Here is a 22,078-nt window from a genome sequence, read left to right as displayed (position 1 = left end):
AGATTACAGCTGCAACCAATGATTATTTACATTTGTTATCATTGAATCAGCCTATTATTTTCTTAGTTAGTTAATTTATTAGTTTGGTCTACAAAATGTCAGAAAAAAGTGAGAAACAACAATTATATGAAGCTCAACATAACTTATTTGAAACGTTTGTTTATCTAAAATACCTCAAATATTCAGTTTACCATCACATCAAAAAATTAGCAAATTATCATAATTTTTAAGTTTTGAAATGGATGTTTTTTGTCTTTTGTGCTTGAAAAATTACTTAAATGTTAAATAGATTGTTCTACCCATTGATTGAATAATTGTTTCAGCATGTACAGAACTACAGAAGCATTTTAGCTATCACATTTCCAGCGAGACACATAATCATAGAAGTCGATCACTTCTGAGGTAATCCAGGCAGATTTGTGAAGGATTTAGAGGCTCTAAGTAATCTTCCACTGAGAAAGTTTGCTTTTACATGTGATTTCCCTGAAGTTGTCACAGATTATTTCCCCACAGAAGTCATAACCTCATGTTAATGCATAATCTCTATCCTTGTTTTCATCACCTTTTTTATGAAAAAAAGCTGTTGAACTATTTTCTGAGAAATTGCCCCTTTCTGTTTCTAGCGGAGTGGCCAAACAGGGGACATAATGTTAAATGCTCATCATCCTGTCAACACTTTCTCTTTTTTAAGTAAATGGCCAGCAAAGAAGCATCCCTGACAGAAAAGGTGTCTGGACTGGGCACAAAGCAGAATTCAAAAATCGGCCAAGTACGACCTGCTGATGCACATTTAAGAGGATCAGAGAGTCCCTGAGTACACACTCTCTCTGTCCAGAGGTCAAGATTCTTGAACAAATAAAAAAGGAGGCTGGCTAACTGACAGGAGCAGAGTTTGGTGATATAGCACTTCCCAAAGCTGCAGAATATATCACACGAAGGCCCCTTTTTTTCATTGACTGTGTTAGCGAAGGGATTACCTGTTCCCTTCTGCTGATGGAGGTACAGCACCAGTCCGTCAGCGAGAAGAGCTTTGAGGGCTCTGTTAAATCACACAGATGTTTATATTATACAGCAAAACGACAACCTGACCTATCACAGTCTAATCACGTAAACATGATCGTCACTGCACCACATTACCAGTGAATCAGGTTAAACAGCATGGCACTAAAACTGGTACGGGTGAGATGTGGACAATTTCCTGCAGGAGATTAACCCTAAATTACACCGAGGGAAGGAAGGTAGGAAGGAAGGAAAGAAGGAAGGAAAACACCACTTGTTGTGAAATTACTCTAAAAAGTAAACACTGATTAAGGCTGCAGCAGCCTGGAGAGAACATATCCCACTGGTAGTTAATAAATATACAAGTTGGAGACATTTAGATTCAAGCATTTGTTCTGCTATTTTGACAAGCACCATTATTGTAACATGATATTAACACCAAGGCATACAATTAAATACAATAAATGGATGCAAGAAGAAAGTCTGCAACCGAATTAGCATGAACAAATAAATTTAAAAGGCATAACATTATAGTACCTAAGATGATCACTAGAATGGAAGCTGTGTATAATTCAGGTTGCAGAACTAACAAAGATGGCAGGTGATTCTCTGCTGTGGGGACAGAAACAACCCTCACATGGGATGTTGTGGACAATCAGAAGATACAATACTGAATAGAGCCACATTTATTGAAATATATAATTTGAAAAATATTTTCCCATTTGTTCACTAGTCCTTATGCTGCCTTCACGCAATGTCCGCACAATGGGAAAACCTGGAAAACCTGCAGTTATTCCCGTGTTAGCCCAAGATGCTAGCCGTGTCGTCACACTATTTAGATAGCCAGGATTATAGTTGTGTTGTGTGAAACCAGATACATACAAGTAGTGTATAGCTACTTATAAATGAAAAGAATCAATGTATATTGAAATCCCCATTTAAGTCATTACATGCTCTGCTGCCTCTCAGTAAACTGGAGATTTTTTATCTTTGCTAATGTAAAATGGAGAAAGCTGTCAAGTGTGCAAAGCGAACATACCAAACTATCTGACAGGTTGTCTCAAGATCTGACTACACACATTCTCATATTTCTACAGGGGAAAAATAATATGGTCTGGCTTGTTTGTATTTCTTTAAGCTCAGCACGTTGCCCTTGCAAAATATAAAGCGCAGATAGTGGGAGGCAAAGAGAATGCTGAAATGCCAACAACTGCTTCAATTTCAAAATAAGAGATTTAAACTGAATATGCCTTTTTTTTCTTTTTGAAATAGGCCGCCAAAGGCAGACTTATACCCACAGTCAACATCATGTGAGTCAGACTATCTGAGAGGTATTGTAAGGAATTTTGGCTGTATGTAAAAAGCAACAACAAAAGTAAAGTTATTTGCCGACTTTGCAAAATGCAAAGTAATGTTTGTCACTCAAATTAAGCAGTAAAGGCATGGCGAACGGATGGGGTAAATTAAACTAAAACCTTTCAAAAAAATGACTCACAAGTTTAAATTGATCTGAACTCGACTGCTCATAAAAACACTTTGTACGATATCACGTGAATGAAGCATAGTTGAGGTAATCCTGATTCACGCTCAGGTTTGGGAGCCAGAGATGCAAATCAATAACAACTATAACTTGTTACTGCCATCCACTTTCCATTTCTCAGTTAACTTATTCATGTATAAACTTTCAACAGAGGATACAAAGTCAAACACCAGTGAGAAAAAAATAAAGTTAAAAGCTTGTGATGTGAAAAAAAAAATCTGAAAACCAAGGTTACACATTCACATCCACTAAAAACTATGTATGAACTTGAACTGCTTTAATAGTTAGTGCACAAGATAAAGATCCTAAAAAGTTCTCCCTCCATTGTTTGTGTACTGTCCCTTTCTGTCTGTCCAGCATGTAGCAACAATTGCAATATATACATTTATATATGTGGGTGTATCCCTCTACTCCATTGTTCATACTCTGTATGTTTCCTTCATTAAGACCTGAGATCAAGGCCAACAACAGGGTTGAGGTAGGTAACCATAATGCATCAGATAAAGTCCTGTACAGTCTGTGACAACACAGAGCAGAGGGCTGGAGAGAGAAGCCCTGTGATAGTGGAGCCACCCAACCACGTCTATCTCCCTTAGCCAGCGCTCTGTCTGTGGTCGCCAACATCCAGCGATATTATATACACGGTGTTCCTGAAGCACTTTAACGCGTCAGTGTTGACAGGAGGGAGTTGTGGTTTTGGGAAGAGACTAACAATAGTCAAGCATGATCAGCAACTGTAATGTCTCCTGAGCACCGTAAGTCTGAAAGGCTACTACTTTGTTTTAGAAAGGAGGCAGATAATGTGACGTGAAATCAAAATCACTAAGAGCACTGCAGCAAAACATATCCAGAATGAGGTTAGAAATACACTGCAGTCAATTTAAATCAATGGAATAGTTGAATATTTTGAGAAACACAGTCTTGCTTTTTGAGAAGATCAACACCACTGTTCCCAGCTGTTATGGTAAGCTTTGCTAACTTTCTGCTGACATGAGAGTAATGTCTCATCTAACCAAGAATAAATACACATTTCCCCCACACATGTCAAACTAAGTATGAATATAGAGCTGGGAAGCAATTAACTTAGCTTAGCACAAATACTTAAAGCGGGGAGAAACAGCTTGCCAAAGTTCACAATACCAGCTCCTCTACAGCTCACAAATTACGTATAATATGTAATAATAATGTATGTAACAACTCATTTGTTTAATTTGTGCTCAAACAGTAATGAGAATATAACATTTTGTAATTTTAGGGAAAGTTACGTCCTTTTCTGAACATGCAAAGCTAGGCTTAATGCCTACCCGCTATAATGTAGCTTTATGGATAACACAGAGACACAGCATATGTCCCAAAATGTCAAACTATTCCTTGAAGTTAATACACTTGGGACATTTTGATAAGATTTGTGCTTCTTTTTCTTCTTCTGCTTTTTTTTATATATTTTTTTTTTTTATACAAACATCACATCTGTATGAAAACATTAATTAAATCAATAAAACACATCTGCGCATACAAATATACAAAAAAATCAATCATGGATAATTTTTTAAACGTATTGGATTTCCTCTTGTCCAATTAAACAATATGTATCACGTCTCGTTGAGTGGCAAATAGTTATGTAAAACAAAAAAAGGCTTACAATGTAACCGCATAATTCATCGTCCCAACATACTGTAATTCATACAACGTATTATCAGTCTGTCAACTTGCATGAGGTACTGACATTGTATCTACAAACACCATATTCATCAACAGAGGGAAGCCAGGATTTCACAGAGGGGGTAAAAGAGGGTTTTTCATTATGCAATAAACAGACAAACAACAACAACAACAACAACAGTGACAACATTAACATTGTTATTTTGAGGTAGAACATTAACATCAGCATTTGGAAGTGCTTTATGTTGGATACTTTTTGTTCGTTTTGCTTCGACAAGAAGAAGAGAGAAGATTCCTGACATCTGAGGTAGTGCGGCACCCGATCCTGTAATTTTCAAACCAATCAGTTCCTCCGCATGTAGAGTAATTGTGAGCACAGAGGAAGGTAAAGTCCTGAAAAGCTTCCCTCTAGACATTCATTCCGGCTGAGGTAGGTTTTTGTTGAATAGAAAGGTTCAAACAGCCAAGTCTATTGCCTGTATGAAGGCCTAGAACGCATAACAAAACGTTGATATCACTGAAACAAAGTCCTGAGACAGAACACATCGAAATCCCTGGACGAAGGCTAAAGGTCTTCTGTGTGCGAGAAGGTGGAATCATTGGTAGGTGAGAGCAGGCAGCAGGAGTCTTTGACCTCCACAGAGAAGTAGAGATATAACCAATAACGTACAACCACTTAAAAATAAAATCATCATTGTAGAAGAAGGACATTATGTGTGCTGCCCAACACCACATTAACAGAAGACCAATTTGTAAAAAACAAAAGAAAAATGTTTTTAGCTGGTCTGCCTGGCTTGAATCAACCGTCCGTCAGAAGAGAGCTCTCCCAAACCTCAAGCCCAAAACACTCCGATATACAATCCTAGATTTGAAAGGAAAGACTTGTCAACCTGAGTGAGAGAAGAGTCTAAGTGGACACCGTGGGCAGCGTCCTGTGAATCGGCCTTCATACATGATCAGCCTTGGTCCTGCCGACCTGCTCCCGCTGGAGGAGGCTCCTGGAACTGCGTCTCTCGCTCCACCGAAAACTTGTCCAGCGGTATCGTAGACAGCTGGGTGTTGTTCAGCACGTAGGAGTCGGACTGAAAGCACATGCATAATTAAATAGGGTTACATGGAGAGTGCATTTAAATCATTCATTGGACATTTTGGCCCACAGATAGAGGCAGAGAAAAGAAATAGACAGCAAATAAACAACAAAGGTCCCTGGCCAGAAATCTGTCGTTACACATGGCATGATTCCTAGCCAGCAGGATGCCCTGCTTCTTTGTTGTGTAATAAACAACGTTAGTGCAGTTAAGGCTCTTCTTTATTCTCTGAGTTACTACTTTTCTTCAATGTCGTTTTTTTGGTGCATTTATCAGACTATTATGGAGGCATTATAAACAGACTGTAGATGCAGCTTACACCTTTACTTTATGTAGAACATATTTTATCCTGTTTTATTGTGTTGTTGTTTTCTACTGTACTGTTATGTTGTGAATCATTTCCTTTCTCCTTTTTTTGCCCAATTGTTTGGGTTATGATGAATAAAAGAAGGAGAGACATTTAGAAGCAGCATTCAAAGAAAGCAAGGCAGGAAAAAAACAATGTTGATGTTTTCAATGCTGCAAAACACAGTTTTTCTGATGGAATAAATATGTCTGTGGAGCTGTTTTTTTTAAATTTAATTTAAGTATAACACTTGTATTAACTACATTTCTATTCTAGCATGGATTATATGTTTGCAGTCCTGGCATCAATTATATCAGTTACAATAAAACTACACACTCACAAAAGTAACTTCTGAGATGTTAGAATGTAGCAACATAGCTGAGAAATGGTCCAGCGGGGCAAGAAACACGAGTGATCAGAATATCCTTAAAAAAATGAACTAGCGCAGACTTTATTTGGAGTCAAAATGATATGTGAGCTCACCTGTGATGTTGTTAATAATCTCTCAACAGGAAAACCATGAATGTTCATAACTACGACAAGTATGGGCGGATTTTTGTAGGCTGGGCTGGATAACAGCAAGCTTGGGTTATAATTTTGTCGTAGACGGCCGAAGATACAAGAATATTCTATATCAATAACAATATATATAACCCAAGCTGAAATAAACCTTCTTCTACCTTTAAAATATCTTCATCTATAACACATAATGGCTTCCAGTTCACTTCATTTCTTATCATCAGGCCTCACCATGCATGTATCTTGTGTGGGTTGAGTGAAAAGTCTCTCCAGCTCGTTGCTGTCGGCCACTTTCTTCCCTGCAGCGCTGCCATTGACCTCCATCTTTCTCCTGGCCGCCCCGTTCTGCCCAGAGGCCCCCTGGGAAGAGGAAGAGGATTCCAACACTGCGCTGTGCCTCGCCTGGGGAGTGGCCTGAACCGTCTTACACATCACTAACCTGTGGATTACATGAACACACACACATAAAACTTTTGTCAGCTGCACGCGCATGATAACCACATGACAATTACCTTCAACAAAAATTATTGGCAAGTTATTCCATTGGGACCTTTTGTTACTGTCACGTTGGTACTGACCTGCCGCGGTAGCTGAAGACGAGGAAGAGCACACAGAAGATGATGCAGGTGACTCCGATGTGAATGCCGATTATGATGCCTGTCGCGGAAGTTTTGCTCTGTTCATCTTTCACACAGTCGCATGGGGCGTCCAACACTGAGAAGATACAGGAAAACTCAGTCAAACCACCACAAAGGTTTGTGCAAACAAGACTATACTGTTGGAGAGCAGAACCTCAGGCTGGGTCAGTTGAAGAAGTCTAAACTACTCCTTCAACACTTTGGCTGTTCTCTAATTCCTAACTATTGATGTCCCAAAGATGTTTGAAGTAAGCACTGGAAACGGTCAGAGTTCGATGCAAAAGAGTGAATTCTCTTCTGAATGCTGTCTTACACAGTTTCTCCATCTGAGGCTGAAGCTACTCTTTTCTTTTTAAACGCTTCCTCTGTTGTTTTGGAGCCAAAATAAATTAGATTTTCTCAGGGATGTTCAGACATCATCATTTTTCCCCTGATATCAATATTTTTGGGAGTTTTCAATGTGTATTTTTTTTAAACTTTAATTATACATTGAGTCAAACAGGTTAAATGTCAAATCACTCAAATCATAATATATTAACACTAGTTCTAAGATGTGGATTTTGTAGATGTGTGCTCAAACTTCAACACTATGTCAGCGAGCTGGGCATGTGTCTGTGATGGTTAGCTTGACTCAGTGAGGCACATTAAACCTGGATGCACTGGTGGTGTAGCTGCACGTGGCTCTGTTTGGTTTTGTAAGACAATCACCAGATTTCTCCACCGCCTCCCGAAGTGAAACCAATCGCAAGGTGGCGTTGCCGTCTCCGTGTTCGTTGAATGCAAGAAGCTTTATCTCATAGACCAGTGTAGGATCTGGACAAAAAGACAGGAAAATATGGTAAGTTAATGCATGAAGCACACCCCTCTTGAGGTAAGAGTGTGTTTTTAGTCAATCTTCAGCACAGTTCCACAGAGTGATTATTAAATGCACGTTTACAAGCCCAGATCACACTATCAATGTGGCTCATTTAATGAAGATTACAATGGCAATTAAGCTCATAGAAACAGCTAGACCAGTTAAATAAAGCTATGACACAATAAGTTGTAGTTCTAAGAAACTACAGGTCTCACCCAGCTGAGTGATGTTGTACTGGGTCACGTTGCGAGGGAATGTGATGGGACCAGTGAACAGCAGTGTGTGCACTCTTCTGTAATACAGTCTGAAGCCTTGATGCTGGCCCATCTTGGAGGAAGGTTCCCACCTTGCTTGTATAACACTGCTGTTCACCACCTTGGTGTAGACGGAAGGAGGTGCTGGCACTGCAACATAAAATACAGACTGTCAACTAAAGTTGTATAACAATAAGATAGCAGCAGCACTTACAGCTTTTATTTGCAGCTTAAGTTATGAGATCTCATGTGCAGTAAAACATTTTGCTTGTTTTTTTACACTGCCAACCTTTCATATCTATGTCCATTATTGGTGAAAAATAGGTTTTGTGGGTGAGTGTGTTGGTGTGTATGCTCTGCTTCCAGCTCACCCTCCCCATTAGTGCGCTCGGTGACACTGTCTGATTGTTTGCTGGCCCCGTGGGATGTGTAGGCCTTAACGTAGAAGGTGTAATAGGTGGAGGGCTCCAGGTCCCTGATGGTTTGCTGCAGCGTCACCTTACTGACGGCCTCCTCATACTCCATCTCCGCTGGGTCTGAAGGAGGAAACATGGAGGAGGTAAAAGAGGATAAAGAATGCAATTAACAGGAAAAGAAAAGCAAGGGTATCCATTAAAGTGATGGAACATGGGATCAAGAGAGGACACAATAAATACAATCGGTTTCTGTCATTATTTTATGATTATTGCTCATTTCACTGGTTTTTATCAGAGCAGATCTGTTAGTTAATAGCTAATTTAGTTTGAACTAAATGGTGATGGTTGGCTGGATTGCAGGGGTGGAGTTGGGAGATGGAGGTGGTAAAAAGGGGAGTTGCAAAGGATGTGTTAAAGCATTTTTATTGCTCTCAAGCCGGAGACAACCAATCATACCAATATCCACCTCCAGCCCTCAACCTATTGGGCCATATCATCTTGGATCTTGGATCCTTATTATTATAGAACTACTGAGGAGAACAGCAGCTGGCACTACGAGACCCTCGGCACAAAAAAACACAATTATACACACACCCATATGTTTGCCCAAAGGCATAAACAAACACACTGCATGCGCATAAACAAGCATGCACTTATGCATGTATGGACACACACAGGGAGCATCATACCAATAGTATACAGTACCAGTCAAAAGTTTGGACGAACGAGAAGGTGTGTCCAAACATTTGACTGGTACTGTACACATATGGATCCCAAGGTAAAATTAGTTTTTTTAGTCCTTATTATATCCATCTGGATAGTGGAGTGTGGGGACTTACACTGTAGCACTGAACACACTTTTAGTTGCTTGATGCATTTCCCTTCTGCTGTTTCTTAATACTGTAAACAAAAGCATCTACCAATGAAAGTCATATAAATTTGATGGGAAATACTATAAATGGTGCATTTATCATAGTTTTCATAATCTACAACAGAGACCGTTAATAGGTGTGTGTATATTCGTCTGTGGCCCGTTTCATCACATTTGCAAGATGCAAACTGCAACTTGCAAAACTCGATAATTTCCTTGTGTGTCATTTTGACACATTCGATTAATCACAAGGAACACCACACAAAGCATGAAAGAGGAGAGTGACAATCATTTGTGGAAAGGGCAATTTGTGATCTGCATGTAAGCAATGTTCGCAAATTGTTTCTGTGATTTGGGACCCTCGCTGTTAATGTCACTGCCATCTATCTTCATCAGCTTTTTGACACGGTCAAATTTTCTGATGACTTATAACTACTTAGGTCTTGAGTGCAACCCACCTGAAGTCTTGCGGATGTGGAGCACATAACCGATGATGTCCTGGGTGTTTTGATCGGGCTCCCTCCAGGACACCTGGATGTTGGTGGGTGAGAGGGCCTCGGCCTGCACATGGGTGGGTTCACCGGGCAGTCCATCAGCCCAGAGCACGGTGAGGCGAGCACTGGCCTGTGTGGAGCCAGCGTTGTTCTCAGCGATACACTGGTAGATAGCCTCGTCATCCTGGCTAATACCATATATCGTCAGTGTGCTGTGAGAAGAGAAGGAGAGGAGAAGTGCAACAGGAAAGACAGAAAGAAAGAAATAAAGAAAGAAAGAAAGAAAGGAAATTGTGGAGTTTAGTTTCTCTGACATGTATATACTATATATATATATATATATATATATATATATATATATATATATATATATATATATATATATATATACCTTCAGTAGACTGTATACGACTGTATGTGAGCAATCAAAAGTATTTTGCAAGTCCAAAAGTTAAATATTACTGTTTAATAGTTATTTTTTTAAAGTACTTGTCATTCAATGTTTCATTACCAAAGTAGTACGAAGTACTCATTGTGTCACAGTGTCACATTATTGTTGCACATGACAATTGCTTCACATTTTAATCTGTATATATAGCTATAAAGCATTTAGTGCTTACCAGCACCAACGTATAAGGTGCATATTTAGAAGTGTATGTATTTTACTATTGTTTTATTGTGTTCTGTATATAGTATTACAGTAAACCTTTTAATTCAATTTAATTCATTTTATATAGCCCAAAGTCACACATTTGTATTTCCCCAAATCACAAATCCAAAAAATAACTATTTCATCTGTAGCATCAAATTGTATTGTTTAGGTTTTCCGCCTGCAAAGTAACTTGTGACTTGGCACCCAAAAATGAATTACCTGTACTTAAATAAGGTTTTGAGTTTGTATGTGTGTGTTTGAGTAAATAAAAGATAGAGCCACAAAGAGAGCAGCAGTTAGCACACACACACACACACACACACACGCACACGCACACACACACACACACACACACACACACACACACACACGCACACGCACACACACACACACACACACACACACACACACACACACACACACACACACACACATAAAACCTCCCACACTCAAGGGCTTCACTGTATATTCTTTCTTTCAACCATTGCTCCTCACTATTGTACTTCAACGCTCTTTGTCTATCTACTGTATCTCAGCTTCTTTTTCCCTCCGGACCCATCGTTTGTTTTAGAATAAATATAAGCATTGTGTGTGTGTGTATATGTGTACATGTTGAGTAGGTGTTATTAGACGAGAATATGTTTTCCACTTATTTGTCCGAAGGCAAAAGGAAAAATAAATCATTGAACACACTATGGAAATGACACCCTGTAGTGCAAAACTTACTCCATGCCATTTTCATACCAAGGTCATTTTTTCTGTATTTAAGATATAATATGTGTTGGAGAAAAGTGAAAACACACATAATGAATACTTTAGAAATGTGGAAGGGCTTGAGTTGTATCTTTGTCCCTATTCTCTACTTGAAGTAGATACAATGGCATGACAATGACATGACAACGACATGACAATGCCATTTGAACAGAGCTGAAGCATTTTTCTAATAAAGGCAAGAAACCCCTCTGGCTTTGAGTTCTCATGCTTTAACAAGAATTGAATGCCACAGGAGTTCAACATATCCTGCAGCATCCCGCCTAATCTGCCACTTGCAGTTCGTAAAAACCCGTCGAACCGGTTGTCGTCTTTCTTTGATTGACAGGTTGGTCTGTGTATTAAATCAAAATTAATTGCGAAATGTCAGGACCATCCTGTAAGGAAAAGCACGCCATTCATAGAAAGAACAACATGTCAGCCATGTGCGGTCTTCGTGGTCTGTCATGTCGACCTTCTGGACCTGTGAAACGGCACATGAGGAAAGTGGCCTTTCAGCTCTGGACAGAAGTCGTCCAAGCCTCAGCGTGGTTTGTGAGGATGGATTTGTAAGAATAGAGGGTGCTCTTCTGGGTCAGCGGGCAGGATGGAGAAGTGAATTATTCCATTTCCTTTTCAAAATTGATGTACTGGGATACAATTACAATACTTTTCTAATCTGGGTCAGAATTGGCTGCGAGGTAGAGGAGTTATTATTCTCTCTGGTCTGCCAGGTGGATTCAATCTGGATAATTATCAGGTCAAAGAGGCCCTCTGTATTTTACCCTCTCCAAGCCAATCTCACCTCTGACCCCGGAATTGGCAGCAGTCGCCAGCCCTCAGCTCGCTACTCAACCATCACATTTCTGACAGCCTTTCATATCAGCGATGGATGGAGTGTTTGCAGGCAGGCAGCCCTGACCAGACGCCACAGAGGCAGCAAAGAGGCCCCCAGGGACGCACTTCCCCGATGCCACCGGGCCTGGACGGGCCTCCTGAGTGTGTGAGGGGAATGCAGGGACATTTCACAAGACGTTGCTTGTTTCCAAAGGTACAGTAGCATCTGACCGCATGTGCGCTTACCCACATATGCATGCATGGGCACACACGCTGGTTACGCGCAGACGGATCCTGCTGAATTTATGAAATTCCACACCTACTGTCAAAACTTCCTTTCCAAATTCAAGAATAAAAGCTTTAGTGGTTTATTTAGAGTATCAGAATATATGATTCTTACATTTTTTATTGATAGTGTTTTCTTTTTGGCTATGACTTTGTACTCCACAAGATTCTGTATTTTGGTTTCACTTTGGTGAGCAGATACCGTGGTGCTTTTGGACACTTTCTAAAAATAATTGGGCAAATAAGGAGCAGTGTCTCCGTTTGAAGTAGGTGTTACTTTTTTTCCACTCTGCTGCGGAAGCTGGAAATGTAAAACACATTTCTTTCTGTACCAGGATATTTCTCAGGGAAGACCTGATGGATGCCGAATGTTTAGAATAATTTGTTTTCAATGGACCTCTCTTTTACTTTTAATTTAAATACTTTTTCAAATAAATAGTTTGGGCATTCAGTTTATGCAACAGCAGAGCTCGGCCATCAAAGATCCATACAATGTGTGAGGAAAAAAGAAGGATGGAAAGACTGAGTGAGAGAGAAGAAGCATTTTAAGAGGTGATTAGCCTAAATTTGAGCTTGTCTTGTCTTACATGAGCTCCAAAGCCATGCTGTCTTGTCCTGACAGGTTGACCCCATCATTTACTCATCAGTTCAAGGTCATTGCACAGATTGATGGATAAGGTCGTGGGCCAGGGGAGTGGTTGGCAGTGGGGCTTATGGTCTGCTCTTCGGCTATGTTTACGCTTCGTTGCCTCTGAGCAGCACCCCATCAAAAGCAAGCGTGGGCAGCAAGAGGGAAAGGGGAAAGAAATATGGGGACAAAGAGAGAACAGGAGGAAGAGGTGGAGCAGGGGGAGGGGAGGAGCAATGAGCTGTCTGTGGCCTGAGAGGAGGGAAGGGCCAAGGGATATGACTGATTACAGGCGGGGTCAGAGGTCAAGGCCAATGCCCAGGCCACAGCTCTCTGTAATGGGGGCAGAAGGGGGATGTGGGGCACAGAGAGGGGCCGCAAACAAGAAAGGCAGGTCTGGGTAAAAGAAAGAGAAGAAAAAGAAAAGAAAAAGAAAACCCTTTGAAAGGATTCCGCAACGAAATGTCCAGGTTTGTGGGGTTGCCTGTCCCTTCAGATGTTGGTCATCAATTATAAAACACACCACGGCACACACACACACACACACAGACACACACACACACACACACACACACACACACACACACTTGAAGAGTGTTTGTTTCTTTACTATACAACTTACATTTTCTCTACACCAATGTAAAAAGGATTCTCGTCTACATTATTGAGAAAAAGAGTGTAAATTACAAAAAAGTCTCAAGGGGTCTTTCTCTCTTACCTTCACTCGCCACAAGAAATAATTAAATTTTTCATCAGTTACAGTATCACTTTTAAAATAACAAAGGTTGTATTTCTACGTTTATTAGACTGATGTGAGATCACAGGTTTCATGTTGGATGATTAAATGTGTCAACTTTAGAGACTTAAGAGTGAGGCAAGTCTTCATATATATTTAGCAACAGCTTCAAATAGCCACAATAACATGCTTTAACTTGTCAGCATGGGCCAATAATGAATGGGGTTGCACTAACGTGTGTTTTTGTTGTTTGTTGTTTAGTTTGAGTTTTTGTCCGATCATAGGTGCAGGTGTGTGTACAAAGGCCTGTTGAGACACACAACTTCACCCAGAGCATCAGCGTCTGTTTACAGAAGCAGCCAACAGCTCCTCTCTACCGTCATCGCATCTCATGCAATGTTTCACAACACAGTGTCTCCCTTGTGTGTGTTTGTGTGTACCATGTGCCTGCAGACAAGGTGTAAAGGGCGCAACACATTTTGTGAATTTTCATGTTTGATTATGCATGTGCACAAAATGAATGATGGCATGCACCGCAGGCCTACTTGTCCACATACAAGGCTCACTTGCTTTTTGATTAATGTTTGTGCATGCGTGTGTGTGAATGAAATGTCCAATCGATTCCCCTTCCTTCCCTTGTCCGATTGGCTTTTGAAGGTCAGCGTCATGAGGGATGCTGAAGGGTGAAACCTCAGCTTATGTATATTTTTACACAAACATAGACACACAGTCTTTCCCACCACAAACACGATTTACACTTATATAAAGACTCTATATACAAGCTTCCAGTATCTCTCTCTCTCTCTCTCTTTCTCTCTCTCTCTCTATATATATATATATATATTTATATACATCAAATAATACAATTGTTGTTGTGGGCTGTTGAATATCATTTGCAGATCATTATTTAGTTTTGGCTAGCTTTAGGAGGTAAATTGTGTGCTATGCCACATTATTTTGCCACTTTTCGGGGCCTCCACTATAACAACAAACATGTTTTTGCAAATGTGAATTTGCTGGTTTTCACTGTACTTCAAATACAGTAAATTACATAAATTTAGGTTTTGGACTGTTGGACGGACAAACACGTCAACTCAGGCTTTTGTAATGTATATTTTATACTATTTAAATACCAAAACATGAATCTATTAATAAAAAAAAGAGATCTACAGAATAATCCTTAATAAAAATAATTGTCAGCACTTGCTACAAGCGAACACAGTCCAGAGAGCAGTATTTGGCAAAACTAGTATGTGTATATAAATATTTTGTAGGACACAGGGTTAGATAATAATAGAGTGATATTAAATAAGAGACTGTGATAATGAATTGTACTGTAATGTGTTCTTCCTCACCTCACAGTTTATCTACATAGTGTAAAAAGAGGCTGCTCTGTTCTCTAAATGGCTGACTGCATTTCCTGGTCAACAAGCTGAGTTTATGAGATAATTAGCTAATGGTAGATCTGCAGCTGAGGCCTGCCTCCTTACCCAATCACAGAGCAGGCTTTGTGATGCATGAGATCCACATTATAGCAGGTCTATAGCATACACTAATGGTGGTAAGTGAAAAAAACATTGTGATTCTCTGACTACCTGCTGTATCTTTCGCTCTCTCTCTCTTCAATTGCTCCTCCTGTCCTGCCGACTCATCATTTCTCTTTTGAACACTCGCTCATATATATTTTTTTTTCTACGTCCAAGTGCGGCCTCTCATTTATTTCTTCCCTCTCATCTTTCCTTCTTTGTTAGTCCCTCGCTCCATCTCTCTGAAAAACATAGATTGGTGGAGGCAAGTGGGAGTGGAGCAGTGTGTGTGAACGATGGAGAGGTCTGCTCCCTTCACTCGCTGCTACGGAGTATGGATTTGTTTTGGTGCAAATTCAATATATTCACTTCATATTTCTCTTTCATGAAAAATAACAACATGCACACATAGTTGGTTGCTAAAAAGTAACTTTCTTTACTGGTTGGATAGAGTATAACGGTACACACACACACACACACACACACACACACACACACATACACACACACACACACACACACACACACACACACACACACACACACCGGACAATTGCCTTGAAACCATGTGCTGGAAAACTATTAATCATGACATGTTATCAGATTCTGTACAACTCATAAGCAGCTTCTCAGAGCAGAGCAGAGCAGAAAAGTAGGTCCAACGTGTATTTACTCCTCTATATTATCTCTAAGATAGCTCTCCACTGACACAAACAGTACTGTAACACAGAAAACAATCACTGTAACATGCAACCTTTACACTGTGAGGTGCTGAGAATGGTTACTAACAGAGCTGGCTGCTGGGTACTCCTCCTCATGACATTCCTGGAGACTGCCATGGGAAAGCCTCCAACATCCAGTCAATACGCTGCTCGCATACAAAGGCACAAATAAATTGTCTCATGTCTCATGTCTTGGCAGGCGTGAATTCCAGCAGCTGCCGCGTTAGAAGCGACAGAAACACGGCGAAATTGAGCATTTGATGATGCCAATGATCAGATTAAGGCAGTCGTTTAATACTGAAATCCATATTTCTTCTGTGAGTTAGGTCCAACATTGTGAGGACACAGTGAGTGTGTGGGAGTCAGAGTTTGGAGGGGAATCTGGGCTCTGTTAATCACAGTTTGCATTATGTGATGGCCTCCACAATGGATTATTTTCGTAATAATAAAATCACTGGTCCACTTTCTGATCTGAAACAACAACTTGCTGCCAGGTTATGTTTATTCTTTTTATTTGGTAAAAATGTAGTTATACATGTTGGTAATCCATTCATCAACACATGTGGGTTTCACACAAGCCATCACGTGTACAGTTACACATGTTAATATGTTTTTAAGACAAGATAAATTGTTCCATTAGATTCATCTTGCTGATGAATTTAAGAGCTAAAAAGACAAGTGTCTTGTTGGAGGATAAACACCATCCACAAGACATTTTTACACCTTAGCAACCTAAAAGTTACTCTTATTGATGGCCTATAAACTATCTATCAATGATTAAAGACGTACAATGCTTTTATATAATGCTCATTAGAAAGTTGTACCAAAACTAAATAAATACATGGACAGTAGATTGGTGCATGAGATGTAAGCACTGCATTAGTCTAAAGAAAACATGATGCCAAGAAGATTGGACCTCTCCGCAGCTAAACAACACTACAGATTATGGCGTTGTGTTGCTTGGGGAAACAATACTTCTGACAGTGTCAACAAACACTGAAAAAGCTTCACCATATGTGTATTTAGTGCAGGGCTATTGTTTTGCTTTGTTGTTTTTTCCACAACCTGACAAATCAGTGGGTACCCTTGAACATGAATTAATTTCCGTAAGATTAAAAGGGAAAACGTTTTCACCTGTTGTTGTTCCTGAGTTTGACGTGTCCCCAGGGCTCCAGAATCTGCCCGTTCTTCAGCCAGGTGAGCTGGGGCTCAGGCTCGCCCTCAGCCTGGCAGGTGAAGACCGCGTTGGTGCCGATGGGCCGAGCGATAGACTGCGGAGCTTGAACAAACTTTGCTGGAGCTGAAAGAGCAGGGAGACAGCGAGTCAGATAAGATGGCCTCGGCTTACAACCAAAAGGACAGGGTGCCAGATAAATCAGTGGTAGAGAAACAAACAGGAAGATTTGAGGTGCAAAAATGAAAAAGAAAATTGCAGAGAAAGAAAAGCAAGATAGAGCGAGAACGAATGAGAAAGGGGAAATAGAAGATCCCACGAGGTGTGTAAGGCAGCTGTCTTTCATTAAAAATAAGTAGTGTACTGAATTATTGGTGTATTGTATAAATACTGTTGGAAATCTATAAATCAGGGAAAATTCACAGAATTAAAAAAGACACCAGATCGATGCGTATAGGGAAATAAATAAAGAGAGAGAGAGAGGAGCATAACAGTGGAAGGAAGAGAGCAAGACAATCAACAACAGCATTACTTTGGGACTAATGTGCTTTAAAACAAACACATTTACATGAAAATTAAATGATGCAGTTTGTAGTTTCATAACGTCTTGTCTCATCCCATGCTACAGGCTTGGTCAATTTGTGGTAATGATTTATTCATATGAAATTATTCTTTCAGCAGAGAATGTACTTTCTTTAAATCACAGAGTAATTACTCTGCTGGAGTTTAATTTCTGGCCTGTTTTGTTATTTGAGCTGACAGACAGAGAGGTATTGTACCATCTCCTCTGCACTCATTATTGTCCCAGCGGTTATCAGTGAATTAATAACTTGAATTATTTATGCTCATATTAAGTAAGAAGAAATGTGGTAATTATAATATCTCAGAAAGATCACTGGAGGGTAGAAAGCTGGAACACTAGGCGTATCATATTGGGTATTAATAAAACATTAAAAAAAACTCAGCTTTCCTACATTCATTCTGTGCCGATCCTTTAAGTCATCATTACCTGGTGAAGCTGAGCAACTGGAGTCAAATTGTGAAATTACACCTTTAACACAGATGCTGGTTGGAATAAAACAACAATGAATTATGTTAACAGAGAGAAACCTATATCAGTGAGAGACTAAAACTAGTATTGAGTGTTTCTCCATTTCAAGCCCATTAATTTCTGGAAAGACTTGAATCTCCAAAACATACACAGTTTAAGGACATTATTAATATTTAAAAAAAGGATCAAACAATGTCCTTAATATGCTGGGCACTATAGTTGTTTGCAAAAGGTATTCAATTAGGACAAAATAGTGCATTTGTTGGAGACTATTTTCAGCTGTGTATTTGGTGCATTAGTGAGTATTTACTGTGGATATCGTTTTTTGGACAACAATGAGGATCTATGGCACAGAGCAATAAGTCATATCAGAATTTGGATACACAGACAATGCTTGTTACAAAGATTGATTTACTGATGATCTTTTAAAGGGACATATTAACAATGAGAAAAATATTGAATCAAACTTTTTTTTTCTTTTAATGAAATGGCTGCATGTCTAGCAATTCAAATACCTTTGCTTATTGTTTTTTCTGATACCAGTTTAATATTTTTCCCGCATTATTCTATCCTCCCTCTTGTTCCCAACCTAAATGACAAAATGTTGTCACTTTTCCAATGGGAGAATTTCTATTCTCCCATTGGAAAAGCAAAGGGACCCAAAGGCACTTGAAAGAAGGCTGCTGACAGCGTGTGGTGGCCCTTTCATTTATATCTCCCTTATTCCCAGCTTCATTCTCTCTTTCCCTCTCACTCTACGTGTTCTTTGAAGGCTTTCTTAAAGGTGAAGGTCAGAGGGAGCCCGGGAAGATATTGATTTGCACCTGTAAGGGTGTGAGTTAGATTATCAGCACCATCCATCCATCTTGCTCTTGTTTTCCCCTTTGGGCTGTCACATTTGACTCCTCCTACGGTCTTTGTTTCTGAAGCTAATTGATTTGCTGTATCAGTGCATTTGTTTGATGTGTGATGGTTTTATAAGACCTCTGGTCTGCATTCATTAAGAGTTGGATTGCCTGACCTCTGTACTCCTTTGCTGAATTAATAGCCACTGATGTCCTCTCATATGGACATGCAGAAGTTAATTTTTTTTCTCACCAGAGCACCTTTTTCTTTCCATGAATCAATGAAAAAACCCAAAGACATTGACACATAATTAACATCCATGGCTTTTCCTCTTTGTTCCTGCTTGGGTATGGGCTCGTCTCAGACTCGACAGGCAGATAAAATGAAATATCGATCAGGATCAATACTGCTATGGGCTGAAGCAAAGTGTAGTATATCTGATCAATATGTGAGTGAGGCAGATGCTGGATGTTTCCTGCGACAACTAATGCACCGGGGGGCACCCACACCTGGCTGCATCCCATTGGTCAAAACCATGCATCTCTCTGACCTCCCATCAAACACTTTACTGGTTACAACACTTGTGTGATGAAGAATGGACAGAGAATAATACAACAGAACAAAATAACAGATTAAAAAACACTTTCAGAGAGCAACTTTGAAGGGCAATACCAGTTGTGCATGTTATATAGCCCATTGCTGTAAACATGCAAATATATATTTGACTGTTACATTTTATTGATGATATTGTTTGTATTTTTTGTGTTATGGAGATCAAAACCTGCCATTTATTGTTACGTGTAAAGGATAAACAAGCTTTTCATTTATGTATGTGCATGTCCATGCACATAAACACCACGACACTAAAGAAGCCAATACAAATACTCTCCTCAATACTCTCTCACGATATGGCAGAATTGGATTTAAAAAGTTGTGGGAATGAAAGAGAAGTGTCTCTGTGGAGGCTGTGCTCAGTGCCTCAAATGAACACGGCCCTATCTCTAAAAAGCAATTTGCCATAAAAGATGTAATCACTTGTGCCTCCGCAAATATGCTATATTGTACATGACTTATTGTCCGTGTGTATGGGCCAACATTGGTACAAAATCTTTTAAATAGCATTTATTTGACAGAAACTATACTTCCTAATATGATGTTGTAGATTGGTAAGTTCTGTACTTTTTTTTAACTAATATTAATGGCACACGGCACTGTGTTAATTGGTATGTTTTATTTCTCATCATCTATATTTTCATCTCCACCTGGCTGCCATAGATTGGTTGGAAGAGCTGTGAGGGGATCGCTCTTTCTCCTGTGCTAGTTGTGTCTTCTTAATGCTTGGTGGAAGGCGGGGGAGTTATCATATGGTAGTCAGGGTGCCTGCACAGATGGCCACCCACAGAATTCATACGCTTTACCATATCACCTGACCACAGCTGTATTTGTATCCTTTGAGTTTCCCTCCTCGACTCATACCTTGCTTTTGAAAATAGCACTTTTTTTTTCTCCAGAACTCACCTTGGACCACCAGTCGTCCCTGAGCAGTCCTACGAACACGGGTCCCTGGTTTGTTAGCGGCACAAACGTAGACCCCTGAGTGCTGCACACCCACATCTGAGATCATCAGGTTCCCTGTGCCGAGTACCTGGATTCCCTCCACACCAATGGGACGGCCGTCTGCTTGGAGAAAAGAGAGAGAGAGAGAGAGAAAGAGAGAGAGAGAGAGAGAGAGACAGAGAGAGAGAGAGAGAGAGAGAGAGAGAGAGAGAGAGAGAGAGGTCAGTTAAGAAGGATGGGAAAGAATGCATGGAGGGCAGCACAAACAAGGACCAGGTGTGCACATGAACAGTATGTATCCATGCTAAGTGGGAGGTGAATGTGGTGAATGTTCTAGAGTTAAGGTCAGAGCAGGCCTTAAAGACTAATTAAGTGTATTGCATTTTTACAGACACAATTTGACAGAGCATGTGTGTTTCTAGACCTGCCAGTCGTGCAGCTTTCACAGTGAACTGTGTGATGTCTTGTGAAAAAGCTGCCAATACAACAGGGTAATGAAGACAAGAAGGTCACTGAGTTTATGATTGCTGCGTGAACATCATGTGATTTTCATGCTGCAATTAGTTGTCTTAACTTGTCAGAGTGGCCTTCTAAAGAGTCCATTCATCATCAGTTTTTTTTTTTCCCATTAATGTTTTTTATTGTAAGTGCAGCTTCTCTAATGGATGTTCGGTTAATTAAAGCTTTCACACTTTAGCTCCTTTCTTCATGCTTTTGTCTGACAAAGCGTTGAAGTACGGTTGCTTTTAAACCGTTACACAGGAGATGTTACAGCTGCCACCGGGGGACCAGAGACTCTAACTGCAACTTCTAATCTTCTATCTCCTTATACAATTTTTAGCTGCCTAGTCTCTGCTCTCGCTGTACTTACATGATAAACTCACACGTTCCTGTGCTCATTATCTGTAGTCTCTACCCCAACAATAACTCCAGTCTGCCTTTGATATTAGCTATGGGGCCAAGTAGGCATTTTAATCCCATTTTTCACTTCCATCTGCAGCCTGTAATCGTGTATGGTCCAGATTTGAAGTTGTAAAACCAAAAAGCCAGCCAGGAAGGCATGGAGATGGGCAGCATGATGGACACATGCAGAGGCAGGCGCTCCAGCCAGAGATACAAACCATATGATCACTGGTCAGCAGTGTTTTCTTTGGTGTACTTTCATAGCTTTAATGCAAATAATGAAGGTACGTTTAAACTATCTTTCTTTAAACAGCTTGTACTACGTAATGTGTCAAAATGATAAAAGCATAGCAATATAAAACCAACATACGTATATGAGGGATTAGCAATGAAACACACAATTAAATCCAACAAATGTACAACAAAGCTGCTATAAAACAGTATAAAGCTGTGGAATCTGAAGAAGACAATATTATTAATTAATCATGACAAATGATGACAATTGAGATTAAATAAATCCCTCCAATTTGCCTGCCAACTGGTTTTGCTCTGTGTCTGTCATTGTGATACGTTTTATTGCTTTTCTGCATTTTTCCATTATCATTAACTAACTTCTCAGTCTAGCAATTTTTTGTCTCAACAAAAGCAGTCTTGGCTTTTTCTACTACTCTGTTCTTTCTCTCTTGCCCCCCCCCCCCCCCTAATCAGTTTCTCTCCATCAGGCACTA

General features: G+C 39.9%; 1 protein-coding gene across 1 annotated transcript in view; it reads right to left on the bottom strand.

Annotated features, from left to right (window-relative positions):
• Positions 1-5,157: 5,157 nt before the first annotated feature.
• The window catches only part of igdcc3 (immunoglobulin superfamily, DCC subclass, member 3), a gene marked incomplete at its 3' end in the record, with an annotated part of 49,621 nt that continues 32,700 nt past the window's right edge, over positions 5,158-22,078 (bottom strand). The window contains exons 6-14 of the mRNA XM_079217373.1: positions 20,409-20,567; positions 16,954-17,119; positions 9,648-9,895; positions 8,274-8,438; positions 7,864-8,052; positions 7,501-7,605; positions 6,733-6,868; positions 6,386-6,593; positions 5,158-5,283 (exon numbers count right to left, since the gene is read on the bottom strand). Of these exons, the coding sequence (XP_079073499.1) occupies positions 5,158-5,283; positions 6,386-6,593; positions 6,733-6,868; positions 7,501-7,605; positions 7,864-8,052; positions 8,274-8,438; positions 9,648-9,895; positions 16,954-17,119; positions 20,409-20,567 (1,502 nt within the window). The remainder of the gene's footprint in view (positions 5,284-6,385; positions 6,594-6,732; positions 6,869-7,500; positions 7,606-7,863; positions 8,053-8,273; positions 8,439-9,647; positions 9,896-16,953; positions 17,120-20,408; positions 20,568-22,078) is intronic.

Source organism: Taurulus bubalis, assembly GCF_910589615.1.
Source record: "Taurulus bubalis genome assembly, chromosome: 4".
In the NCBI taxonomy this organism is placed as follows: Eukaryota; Metazoa; Chordata; class Actinopteri; order Perciformes; family Cottidae; genus Taurulus; species Taurulus bubalis.
The sequence above is the reverse complement of the archived record's forward strand: the minus strand, read 5'-3'. Positions and strand labels throughout refer to the sequence as shown.